This window comes from Chiloscyllium plagiosum, chromosome 9 (genome assembly GCF_004010195.1).
Source record: "Chiloscyllium plagiosum isolate BGI_BamShark_2017 chromosome 9, ASM401019v2, whole genome shotgun sequence".
Classification (NCBI taxonomy): domain Eukaryota; kingdom Metazoa; phylum Chordata; class Chondrichthyes; order Orectolobiformes; family Hemiscylliidae; genus Chiloscyllium; species Chiloscyllium plagiosum.
Genome location: NC_057718.1, coordinates 91317177 through 91330284, shown reverse-complemented (window position 1 = coordinate 91330284; position 13108 = coordinate 91317177). Strand labels below are relative to the sequence as shown.

The 13108-nt window shown below is 38.5% G+C and overlaps 1 protein-coding gene across 1 annotated transcript in view; it reads right to left on the bottom strand.

Annotated features, from left to right (window-relative positions):
* The window catches only part of cfap61 (cilia and flagella associated protein 61), a 236943-nt gene that overhangs the window by 106864 nt on the left and 116971 nt on the right, over positions 1 to 13108 (bottom strand). The window contains exon 17 of the mRNA XM_043696862.1: positions 3110 to 3237. Within this exon, the coding sequence (XP_043552797.1) occupies positions 3110 to 3237 (128 nt within the window). The remainder of the gene's footprint in view (positions 1 to 3109; positions 3238 to 13108) is intronic.

The window sequence follows — 13108 nt, the reverse complement described above, 5'->3', positions numbered from 1 at the left end:
TGTGGGAGTGTGTGTGTCTATAAGGGTGTGTGTGGGTGTCTGTGCGCGTCTGTGTGTACCTGTGTCCGTGTGTATGTGAGAGTGTGCGCGTGTAGGAATATCTGTGTGTGTGTGTAGTGCAATGGTGATCACCTGTAATGTGACATGAACCCAAGGTCCCGATTGAGGCCCTTCCTATGGGTACCGAACTTAGCTATCACCCTCTGCTGATAGCTAAGTAAAACTCTGTTATCTCACTTTTTAGATTAGAATCAATCTAAACATCAGGTCATAGACAGAGAACACCTTCAACATATTGTCTAGCTATCACCATTGTTAACAGCTAACCTGAGAATGCAACTTTAAAGAAAAGGTTTTGTGATTTACTCATGAAAGAAGTGAAACTATCACTGTATTCTAACAGATGAAAGGCTTAACAGACAATCAATTTTTCAATGTATAATTTCAGTTACATCACACTGCAAATTTTTGCTATAAGTTCTGTGTTACGATCGAGCCCTCCACTATCACCTGATGAAGGAGCGTCATTCTGAAAGCTAGTGTGCTTCCAATTAAACCTGTTGGACTATAACTTGGTGTTGTGGATTTTTAACTTTGTACACTCCAGTCCAACACAGGCATCTCCAAATTATACCTTCTGTGTTCACTTTCAAATCATTTATATAAGTTATGAAAAGTAATGAACTCAGGACCAATATTTGTGGTCACAGACCTCCAGTCTGAAAAGCTATCCTCCACCACTACCCTGTCTTCTGTGCTAATTCTCCCAGTATTCCATGAGATCTAAACTTGCTAACCAGTCTCTCATGAGGAACTTTGTCAAATGCCTTACTGAAGCTCATATAGATCACGTCCACCACTCTGCCCTCAGCAATCCTCTTTGTTACTTCTTCAAAAAACTCAATCAGGTTCGTGAGACATGATTTCCCACACACAAAACCATGCTGATTATACCTAATCAGTTCTTGCCTTTCCAAATACATGTAAATCCGTCCCTTAGGATTCCCTCCAATAACTTGCACACCATTAATGGTCAGGCTCACAGCCTATAGTTCTCTGGCTTTTCTTTACCATCTTTCTTAAATAGTAGCACCACGTTAACCAACCTCCAATCTTTCAGCACTTCACCTGTGACTATCAATGAAAAGAAGAAAACCTTTCGAGGGCACTCTAATGACTTGGGTGATATTGCACTGCTTATGAAGTATCACATTTGTATAAATTTGATTAGTTCGTTCCTCATCTAATTGCTTGATCCTCTGCCACAAATGTTACCTGTGCTAGCATGATGCCTAACGAATATTGATACAGGATGCATCATGAATCGAATTCTGTATTGAGTGCTTGTTGCAGCACATGAAAGCAAGATGGACAAGGCGTATATAAGGCTATTGGTTATGCTGAAACCATTGCCCCTTGTCCTAAAACACACCCCTATTACTTTCTTGGGTAAATGTGCTGCATGAAAGAGGTGGTCAGCAATATCTGGGACAAGGTGGTGAACTGGGAGCCCTTACTTTAAGATTACCAGGGATTGGGGGCCAGCAGTTATGTGTCATAAGCAATGCAGAGTCTGTTTGAAATGTTTTGTCCTTTAAAGGGCTTCAGATTGGTGGCTATTGATGCCCCCTTTCTCTCAAGTTGACACTTAATCCACCCACTGAGTGTGGTCACAGCCATTTTGTTCTTCGCTGCGCACTTTTGAATTCCAGCTCAGTGTGCACTTGAACTTGGACAAAATCTCCTCCGTGTGACCCTATTCCTATCCATGTTGTACCATAATCCCTCCGTATAAATACAGTTTCCTTCTTCACAATTGTCATCCCCCATCCATTCCAGCCTTCAACTCCAATCACAGTGAACGTGTTCTCGAATCACCTTCCTGTAGCCCAGTCTATACCTCCTATCCCCCTTTTCCTTTAGTTTCTGTGGTTGTACCCAACAAACTGATTCAGCCCAGCCACCTCAGCACACCAATCAGACTCATGACTGATGACTGTACATCTCTATGACCAGATCAGCTTCACGTATAGGACAGTCTACTATGGCACTACACGATTGATCGTGAACCACGTTCTGGGCTGCAAAGGCATGAACCTCCTGATCAAGAACACCTTTACTGGATGCCTGACTATGGTCAATCCTCGAGAGGCTGCCTTTGTGTCGGAGGCTGCCTTTGACTTACAGTGCCAAGATCCCCTGACCTACAGATCCCTCCATGAACTTTTGTGAAGACTACTCCCTTAAGATTTTGAGACATGGTTGCATATTTGAGGTCCTCACAGTATGTTTGTTGCGTAAACTGCTGCCATGTAGTGGAGGTGTGAGATTGATGTAGCACACTGCCGTTGAGTAAGGTTTTTCATTTTTATTATGGATCATTATCTAATGACTGCTGGTGGAAAGTGCAGGTGTACAAAAAGAAGCAGACAGCATGCGGCTTCCCAAAGTCAGAAAAACTGGCATTATTTACTACTTTAAGGCTGTAAATGAAAAGTGGTCATTTGACTATGCACAATGAAGAAAAGCTGCAAAAAAGGTTAATAAAAATAAAAACAAGTAACTTAAGCATTTGCAAGTGAAATCAATGAAAGACTTAATGAAAAGGTTCTACAGGTAGGCAACCCTTTATCCGAAATCCTGAAATCCAAAAAGCTCCAAACTCCAAAGGTATTTTGTGAAGCTTTTTTCTCATTAACAAGGTTGTTTGGCATGCAAACAGTTAACCCAACTCCACATCCACTCGAAGCATCTCACTCAGATGCAACGTGGGGGGGGGGGGGGGGGAGGGTGTGTGGCCCAGCACTGGCAGGCCTCAATTCTGTCTCTGGGCCCATTTTACTCATAGTGAGTCTGCTCTTCAGTAAGATCTTTTTTTTAAATTCACCATCAAACTGTCACTTATTCTGAAATTCAAAAAATTCTTAATTCTGAAAACCAGGTGGTTCTGAGCATTTTGTATAAAGGATTGTGCACTTGTACTAATGTTTAACAAAATCTTCAAGATATATTCTTACAGTTCAAGGCACATTAGGCATATTAGCATATTTTCATCACCGTTACTCTATGCACAACTATCACAAACTATACAAATGCAGAATTATATTACCAGAAGACCAATGTTTCAAGGAAGGAGATCCCAACCTCCGAAGCACCAACCACTACAATTTGTGAATTGATGGTCAGCTTTGGCTCCATGGTCAACTTTCGGTTTATATGGTTTAAAGCATACTTTAGCTGAAACAACATAAATAGAAGTCATTAACAGTATATAATTTTATCTTTAGTTCATCTTCTGAAACTTCTGTTTCTTGCTGAGATAAATTTCATTAGATACCTGGTCCAACTGTTTATTCAAAATTTTGAACATGTGAGAGTAGATATCATCAGACTTCTTTAATATTAACAGTCTGAATCAAGCATGATCTTATCATTATATGACCTTCTGCACTCATATATGCTTTTCAGTACATTCCACAGTAACCGTATTAAAATTTAGCTTCCTATAACCCAAATCGCAAGACGCTAACCGGACCAAACTTTTGTACTTTACTGACATCAGCATTCGCAGAGACTAGAAGTGCAGTCTGGAAGCTTCTGATCAGTAAACCTTGGTGCTATTCATCTGATGTAATGCAGCAAAATGGTATTATCTTTAATAAAGTAATTAAAATAATACAATAAAGGAATAAAGTAATGGGTGTCTTGTGGTTTTGCGAGTTCAAGCTCAACTATATCCTATTTTATATCAGCAAGAGCATTATAACATATATAAACAATCTATCATTCTATTCATTCAGTTGGAACAATAATCCAGCCTTTCCATTTTCAGGCTGCAAAATCAAATAGTGAAACAATTTGAGATCAATTACAAGTCATTTATGATAGGTGATGAAATTTGGAGGTATTTGTAAATTTGCAAATATGTAGATTGAAAGATGTTTAAAACTTTCCGTTCAAAGTAACTAAATCTGACTGTCTTACTTCCTTGTTTATAATACTTCTGACAACTTGAAGTTTAACAGATGTGCACTTGATAGAAAACAATAATATTGCTGTTCATTCTTTAAATCAAAATCATAAATCCATTCATAGATACAGATTATAATTTCACTATAATAATGAATCATGGCCGTTCAAGAGAGAAATAAAAGACTATGTTTCATGCAGCTTATACTTGTTTGAGGGTATAAATCAGTAAATAACTGCCGGTCATCCAACAGAATGCACAGCATTCTGTGAGATCATGTATCACCAATAATAAAATAAAACTAGCAATTATAAATGTTCATTGTAAACAAATAAGGCAAAAGGGGAAAAGTAAACAAGATTTCAACCACCAATTTAAAAATTGTCCATTTTGATTAAATGGAAAGGGATTATAAGCAATTCACCAATAAATTGAAAACTAAATTGGGAATCAAATCATAATTTCAGAAAGCAATTATCTAAAAACTCATGTTCAGACAATCCACCAACCATTAAACAGTTTCTGAACCTGAACTCACTATTTCAGTTGTGCTAGACTAACTTCCCTGAATGAAAATGCAGAAAACTGTAATTCTTGAAGCACAATCTAACTATATCAGTTTAACTACAATATTTACATATTGTACATTAAATCTATAACCAAGACTCAGCACACAACATAGCCAGCATGTGTAATTTTGCAATTATCTGGTTTACATTTATATTACAATCAGATGTTACATAAACTGGCTTAACATTTCAGTCTTGACAAGTTTGGAAACAAGCATTTAAGATTATTGCAAATAAAAAGGTGTGCGATGTCAAATCTTTTCTGCTTGTACTCATCAGGGCAGAATTATAAGAATACCAAATATTAAATGGAATAACAACTTACATTGCATGGGAAGAGGGTATTGGGAGATTGGCAAGTGAACTCCGAATGGAAGAAACACTGCCATGGAAAATGCAACACGGAACAGCTAACTGTTAAGCTATCCTGGCAAGTCAACTCTGATTATTCAAAGCATCAAAAAGTACCAAAGAATGGCTGTCCCTCAAGCTTTTGTTTAGTTGAAAAGTGCAATGTATGGGTATGCTCTTTGTGTTTGTAAAGGACAGGGTGCTGTGTGTGAATATGTAGCTTCTAGCATATGTAAGTGAACCATATTGTTAACCTAGGCTAATAATCTTAAATTTGTTATTTTCAGCAAAATCCAATATCTATTGTCACTATTGAGCTAATCACTTCAAATCATAGAATCGCTACAGCGTGGAAGCAGATCATTCAGCCCATCAAGTGCACACTGACCCTATGAAGAGCATCCCACCGAACCATTCCCCATGGCTAATCTACCGACCCTGCACATCTTTGGACTGTGGGAGGAAACCCACACAGACAAAGGGAGAACGTGAAAATTCCACACAATCCCCCCTAGGGTGGTTTCAAACCTGGGTCCCTGGCACTGTGAGGCAGCAGTGTTGACCATAGAGCCACCATACAGCCCTGTTAAGGCATTTTAGTTTTCAACCCATCTGCAAATGAGAACAGTTTCTCCCTATCTACTCTGTTCAGCCTCCTCATGATGTTAAACAGCTCCACCAAAACTGTTATTAATATCATCTTCTCAAAAGAGAACAGCACTAGCTTTGTTAATCTAACACAGTAACTGAATTCCTTCATTTTTGGAACTAGTTGTGCAAATATTTTCTGCAACTTCTCCAATGTCTTCTAATGTTTCTGATGGGCAGTACCCAAACTTTGACTCAATATTTCAGTTGAAGCCAAGTCAGTGTTTTATAATGGTTTACAGTGCTTTATGCCTCCACTTACCAAGCACAGGATTTCTTATTATTGTATTTGTTTTCTCAAACTTCATTTTGTGCATATACACCTCCTGATCATTTTGCTTCTGCATCTTATTTAGACTGATACATTTTATTTTACATTATCTTTCCTCACTCTTCCGACCAAATTCTAACATTGGTCAGACCACACCTGGAGTGCTCCTTGCAACTGTGGAGGAAGTTAACACAATGTTTTATTAATGAATGTGACAATTTATACTGGATAACTTGTGTAACTTATAAATGCGAACTCAAATGCATTGTTTTCATGAAAAGGCAGACGTTTGGAGAAATTGTGCTTAAGTCTATCGGCTGGTTTGTGCTGGATTTCTATTGCTGCTGCCAGTGCCTTTATGTGCAATCTGTGACAATTATTAACACCTGTCACTTCAAACAAGGCCAGCATTATGAAACAGTCACCAAGAAATTAAACAAAAAATTCAGAAGAAACATTTTAATTCAGAAAATGGTGAATATGCACAACTCACTGTCAGACGGATAGAACTGAATAGAATGGTACATTTAAAGGGAGATTATATTAGCACATGAGGGAGAAATAAAAGAAAAATCTGCTCATGTCTTGAGTGGATACTCAAATATATGCTAGCAGTGTTAATTACCCTCAGGGGAAAATTTTAGTCCCAATCTGGTGAAGAAGTCTTGCCTTGAAGAACTACTGATTATTTTAATAAGATTAGTTCAAAATCCAACCAATGCTTGAAGTAGAGCCAGTGGCCACCAAAGATAATAGAGTTATACTTTAAAGTACATTTGGGAGTTCAGCAGAGTTTGGTTGGCAAACCCCAATGGGGGGCATGAGTGTCTTGGTTTCTGATGCAGACCTGCCTCAAGCAAGAGCGGGGAACTTCGTTTGGGGGTCCCATGTGCCCTAAAAGTTCATATCCATCTTAAATCTCATCCCCCGACTCTCAACCAAGACACTCACCGCCTCACCCCTCGCACACCCACTGCAGTCTGCCAGCCAAGCACTTCTGAAAGCAACATCACAAAAGCAGATCATTTATGGGACATTGTTTGTGGTGTTGTAGTGTTCCCCTGTGTTTTGCCAAATTATTCAAAAAGTGTGGTGTTGGAAAATCACAGCCAGTCAGGCAGCATCTGAGGAGTAGGAGAGTCGACGTTTCAAGCATAAGCTCTTCATCAGCTTATGCTCGAAATGTTGACTCTCCCGATCCTTGGATACTGCCTGACCAGCTGTGCTTTTCCAGCACCACACTTTCGTAATCTGATTCCAGCATCTGCAGTCCTCACTTTCTCCCAGGTTTTCACCAAATTATGTAGATATAATAGATTCCATGGCATTATTTTAAAGATAACAGCAGAATTCCCCCACTGTCCTTACCAGCATTTGATTACTCTTGATAACCACCACAAAAGTGACCATTTATTTCAGGGCTGTTTATGGAATTGTGCTGTGCACATATTGACTGTCATGACTTTTGCAATTTACAACAGTAACTACATTCTAAAAACACTTTATTTACTATAAAGCGCTTTGGACTATTCCAGGAAGTTGCCATATAATTGCAATTTCATTCTTTCCTTATGTACTCATTATAATATTTATCAAGGGCTTAACACACCAATAGCTCCAAAAATCTAATTTATCATTAAACAACCTACAAACTGTTTAATAGGCATGGTTGACCCTTAACAATCAAAGAATCAATTCATAAATAATTGGCATATCGAGAAAAGTAATTTACAGACTGGGTCCAGTAAATAACTGAAAGGGTGCCTAAATAATTTAGTAACAAATGACTGAGGAAATAAAGATGACCCTGTTTGATATTTCTCAGAGTCCCAGTATTTTTTAATCAGAATGGAGAACATCTCTCAGAAATAAAGTAAAGAAGGAAAAACTCAGAAAAAAAGGTAATTCTAAAATAGATGTTAATTGTGGGGAAATTGAGTAGCCAAGAAATAAAAGTAAAGCTCAGAAACTGTTGAAGAAGAAACTAACTTACAAATGAAAATTTACAAAGAAAACTTAAGACTTTTTTTAAAGGACATAAATTTGAAACATTCTACTTGTATTTCTCTACCACACTTTGGTCAATAATGAACAGCTGCTCATTTAAACATATGAAAACATATCAAAACTTCAAACTGTAAATCAAAATAGTTATTACAGATCCATTTTAGATGGCAGTGCATTAGGTGAGGATGTGGGGTCAGAATTGTCATGTAGTCAGTGTATAATGGCAGACAGACCCCACTTCCTGAAGTCAATATCCAGCAAAAGCAAATTTCGCTGGGGTGGATACGAGATGGAGCACTGCGGGTGGGAAGAGACTCAAGCATGCAGGAAACCCAAACTCAGCATGGTAATTTAATCCAATTGCTAAACTCAAACAGTCTCCCTTATTGCTGGAGCAAAGGGCTTTATCCTATGGTGTCGGTGTCACAAATCTTTACAATAGACTTAAATGCTCTTGAAGAATGGATAATGTGTATACAACTGACGCCTCATAGGTTACATAAATCCCCACATTTTTGTAAACTAAAAAGAAGCTTGTGTGCTTGTATCTCTGACAGTAAAATAGAGGGATGGAAGTGCAGTAGTAATGTTACTGCACTCTTCACCCAGTTTAATGCTCTGGGGATGTGGTTTCAGATCCCACCATGGGTGATCGTGAAATTTCAATTCAATTAATAAATCTAGAATTTAAAGCTGGTTTCAGTAATGATGACCATGAAAACATCATTGATCACTGTAAATACCCATCTGATTGATTAGCATTTTTTAGCATTAAGAAATATGCTATCCTACTGACTCAGACTTTTGAATGGACACATGCTCAAATCCAGGCTTCAATTTTCACTCACAAGGTTAGGTGCGCACAGAAAATTGGCCTAAATGGTGAGATGTTCTTTCAGGATAAGGGGAGGGCAGGTGTGGAATGCCCTCCCCTTATCCTGCCCACCACCTGCAGATGCTCTGCGCACCTGGCCTTATGAGTATAAATTCAGGTCTGGATTTGAGCTCTGTCTGCTCAAAAACCTGAGAGAACCGTATGTAAATGTCAGCGAGGTGAAGAGCGAGAACCACTCCTTCACAACTGACCATAAAATGTGGACCATAATTTTTATCACTCTAAGGGCAAATCATTTTGTCCTTTCATGCGAATCCTTTCACTTTGTATTTCAGATTGTGGTTTCCCCCAAATTGATCTCTGTTAACATCTCCATCAAGCTATACACTTTATTCTTTGATATTGCATGATGTATGGGTATATATAGACAGATACATCACTTTTTTTGCAAGTTGAATTGTATGTTTTACACAATAAAATATACATGTTAAAATTTATGTAATATTCACTACTAAAAAATGACAATTCTAAGATGGGCAGCACGGTGTCTCAGTTGTTAGCACAGTTGCTTCACAGTGCCAGGGACCAAGATTTGATTCCACCCTTGGGTGACTGACTGTGTGGAGTTTGCACATTCTCTCGATGTCTATGTGGATTTCATCCAGGTGCTCAGGTTTTCCTCCCACAGTCCAAAGATGTGCAGGTTAGGTGGATTGGCCATGTTAAATTGCTTACAGTATCCAGGGATGTGCAGGCTGGATGGATTAGTCATGGGAAATACAGGGTTATAGAGATAGGGTAGGGGGGAGTGAGTCTGCGTGGGATGCTCTTTGGAGGGCTTCATGGCCTGCTTTCACACTATAGAGATTATGATTCTTAGAGCTCATGTGACAGCTAGTACAAACCAATGATGTTGCTAATATAACATTAATAATACTTGAAGATCCATGGTACAGCACCAGTAATGTAGAAACATATATTGTGCATTGGGATGTCTATGGCATGATAAATGAGTATATGCATTAGCCTGGATTACATGTCACTCCTTTATGCTTGGTTTAAGCTCTTAAAAATTGGAACATAACTGATTAAGTCAAGTTGACTGGATCCATTCTCCTTTTTCTAAGATCTCCAGTATGGTAGATGTCAATAGTCAGCCTGCTTAATTCACTCCTCGTGACATCAAAAAATGTTTAAAAGTATTAGATACTGCAAAGACTATGGGCTCTGACAATATTTCAGAAATATTACTAAACATGTTTACTCCAGAACTTGCTGCATCCCTAGCCAGACTGTTCCAATACAGCTACAACCTGGGAATGTGGAAATTTGCCAGGTATGTCCTGTGCACAAAAAGCAGAACAAATTCAACCCACATCAGTTTACTCCCAATCATAAATGCTGCAAGGAATCATCAATGGCTCCCAAACAGCAAATACTCAGCAATAGTCTTTTCACTGATGCTCAGCTTGGATTCTGCCAGGTCCTGACTTTATTGCAAGCTTGTTACAAATATGGACAGAAGAGGTGAACTCCAGAACTGATGTGGAGAAACTGCCCTTGATACCAGTCGACATCTGACTGAGAATGGTATTAAGAAACCTGAGCCAAATTGGAGCCAATCAGAATCAGGGAAAACTCTTCAATGGTTGAAGCCATACATGGCTGAGAGGAAGATCATAGTGAATACTGGAGGACAATCATGTCAGTTCCAGAAAATCTCTTCAGGAGTTCCTCAAGATAATGTACTAGGCCCAATAATCTTCAGCTGCTTTATCTATGACATTCCCTCCATCATAAGTTCAGAAGTTTTACAGATGTTTTATGGATTACTGTATAATTTGTCAGCATCATGTATGTCTTCTTGGACACTGAAACAATCATGTCGATATGTAGTAAGACCTGGACAAAAGCCAAGCTTGGGCTGATGGATGGCAAGTAATATTTATACCATACAATGACCATCTCAAACAAGAAGGAATCTAACTAATATCTCTCAATATTAAGTGGCTTACCATCATCAAATCCCCATTATTAATATTCTTGGGGGGGGTTACCATTGACTAGAAAATAAATTGTACCAGCCATATAAATACTGATTAAAAGAGTATATTTGAGGCTTGGAATTCTGTGGTGAGCAACTCATCTCCTGACTCACCAAAGCCTGTCCAGCATTTACATGGCACAAAGTCAGGACTGAGATGGAATACTCCTCATTTGCCTGAACAGATGCAGCTCCACAGCCACTCAAAAAGCTTGACACTATCTCGCCAAAGAATCCCACTTGATCAGCTCTCCATCCACTATATTCAACATTCACTCCTTTCATCACTGATGCACTGTAGCAGCAGTACATAACATGCACTGAAGCAAATTACCAAGGTGATATCAGCAGCAGTTCCTTTCAAATCAGCAACACCTACATACCAAGAAGGACAAGGGCAGCAGATGCATGGGAGCACCATCACCAGCAAGTTGTCCTCCAAGCCACATTCCATCCTTCCTTGGAACTAAATTGCCATTCTTTGACTGACATTAGGTCAAAATCTTGGAACATCCACCTACATAAGATGGGCTGCAGAGATTCAAGAAGCTGGCTCACCACCAACTGAAACAGAATTAATTTTTTTTTCTATTTGATGCTATTTTGATATATAAGAATAAATCAGAACACACTACGCTGCTGGCACTATAACAATTTTCACTTTATGCTTTATTTTCTCAGTCTTGCTTCCATCTTGGCACTCTCAGTTACTCTCAGGGAAATCAAGTTTTGTTCATGCATAATGATGTTTACATACAGTAATCAATAATATCACACTAAATTTATCGAATTAAACTTTATGCCTATCATACAAAATCCCTTTGCACTTTTAATGCTGATGTGCTTCATAAATTTGCATTGTAATTTATATTATTCCTCATATTTATCAAAAGTATAGTCATTTGTAATTTTAACATGTTGCTTCTGAATAAAAAAAATGACACTTCAGCATTTCTTTCCCCATGGACAATTTAAACAAAATACAATAGATTGAGGAATAGAATATGGTGATTTCAAGCACATGTAGGTCCCTGAAGAGCTCACCTGTCATGCTTCAGTAATCACTGTTGCTTGCATTTCAGCAAGGCATACAGTAATTGACCTCAGAGAGTTTAGGATTAGGTGGTTAGCCCCACAGCACACCTTATTTCAAGGGCCCATTAGCACAACGTACTGAGCATGGCACTCAAAAAAGAAATCAGATTGGATTCTGATAAGATCTGAATGATCTTGTTTTGGTTTTACAAAATTCCCTTTTATTCCTTGCTTTGTGCATCATTCAATTTATTTAGACTTTCTATAGGTGTTTATACACTTTTCATTTCATTCACACTCTTTCCTTTGGTTAATTCCATCTGAGAACTATGTATTCTTTCAAAACTATATTTAAAAGGTAATTATCAGCTCTCCTTAAAACTGATTCTAATAACCAAAAAATTAAAAACCATATTATGAAGAGAATATATTCAATGAGAGTACATAATATGACAAGGGTATCATGCCTGAGCCATTAGATGTGTCCATTTTTCAGGTGGTATGCAACTGAACTGAAGGCCCCAAAATGAAGTCACTGACTCTGTGCTACCTATCATACTGGTGTCATTAACTATAATTCAAGGAATCTGTGATTGGGAGGTCAGGATAAGGGACATTAAATGGGGACTCAGAGAAGAAATCAACGATCAGTGGTGGGAACAAGAGATATCACAATCAGAAAGGGTCTTGAAGGGCAATGAGAGGAAAGCCACAATTAACAAGAAGCTGCAATTTATAGAGAAAGGTAAGAGAGAGCTGTGATCAGAAGAGGTGAAAGAGAAACCACAACTGGTAGGGGTTGAGGGGGAAAAAAGAGTTCAAAATTGGGGGGGGAGGGCTGAGAAACCATGATTGGGAGGTGAAGTGACAGAGAGTCCACCATTGATGGGATGTACAAAGTTAAAAATCACACAACACCAGGTTATAGTCCAACAGGTTTATTTGGAAGCATAGCTTTTGGAGCACTGCTCCTTCATCAGGTGGTTGTAGGGTATAAGATTCTAAGACATAGAATGTATAGCAAGGGTTTACAGTGTGATGCAACTGAAATTATATATTGAAAAACACCTGGATTACTTGGTAAGTCTCTCATCTTTTCGAATGACCATGTTGGTTTCAATTCTTTCATATATAAATCCCAGAATTCTTTTAGAAAGTTATATTCTCAAGTGAACTTTAACAATAGGTGACATGTTAGCCCAGATAATGCAATGAAAGTATGAGGTGACCCATGTGAGGGTAGGCAAAAGTGAGGACTGCAGATGCTGCAAACCAGAGTTTAGATCAGATTGGTGCTGGAAAAGCACAGCAGGTCAGGCAGCATCTGAGGAGCAGGAAAATCGACATTTTGGGCAAAAGCCCTTCATCAAGAATAGAG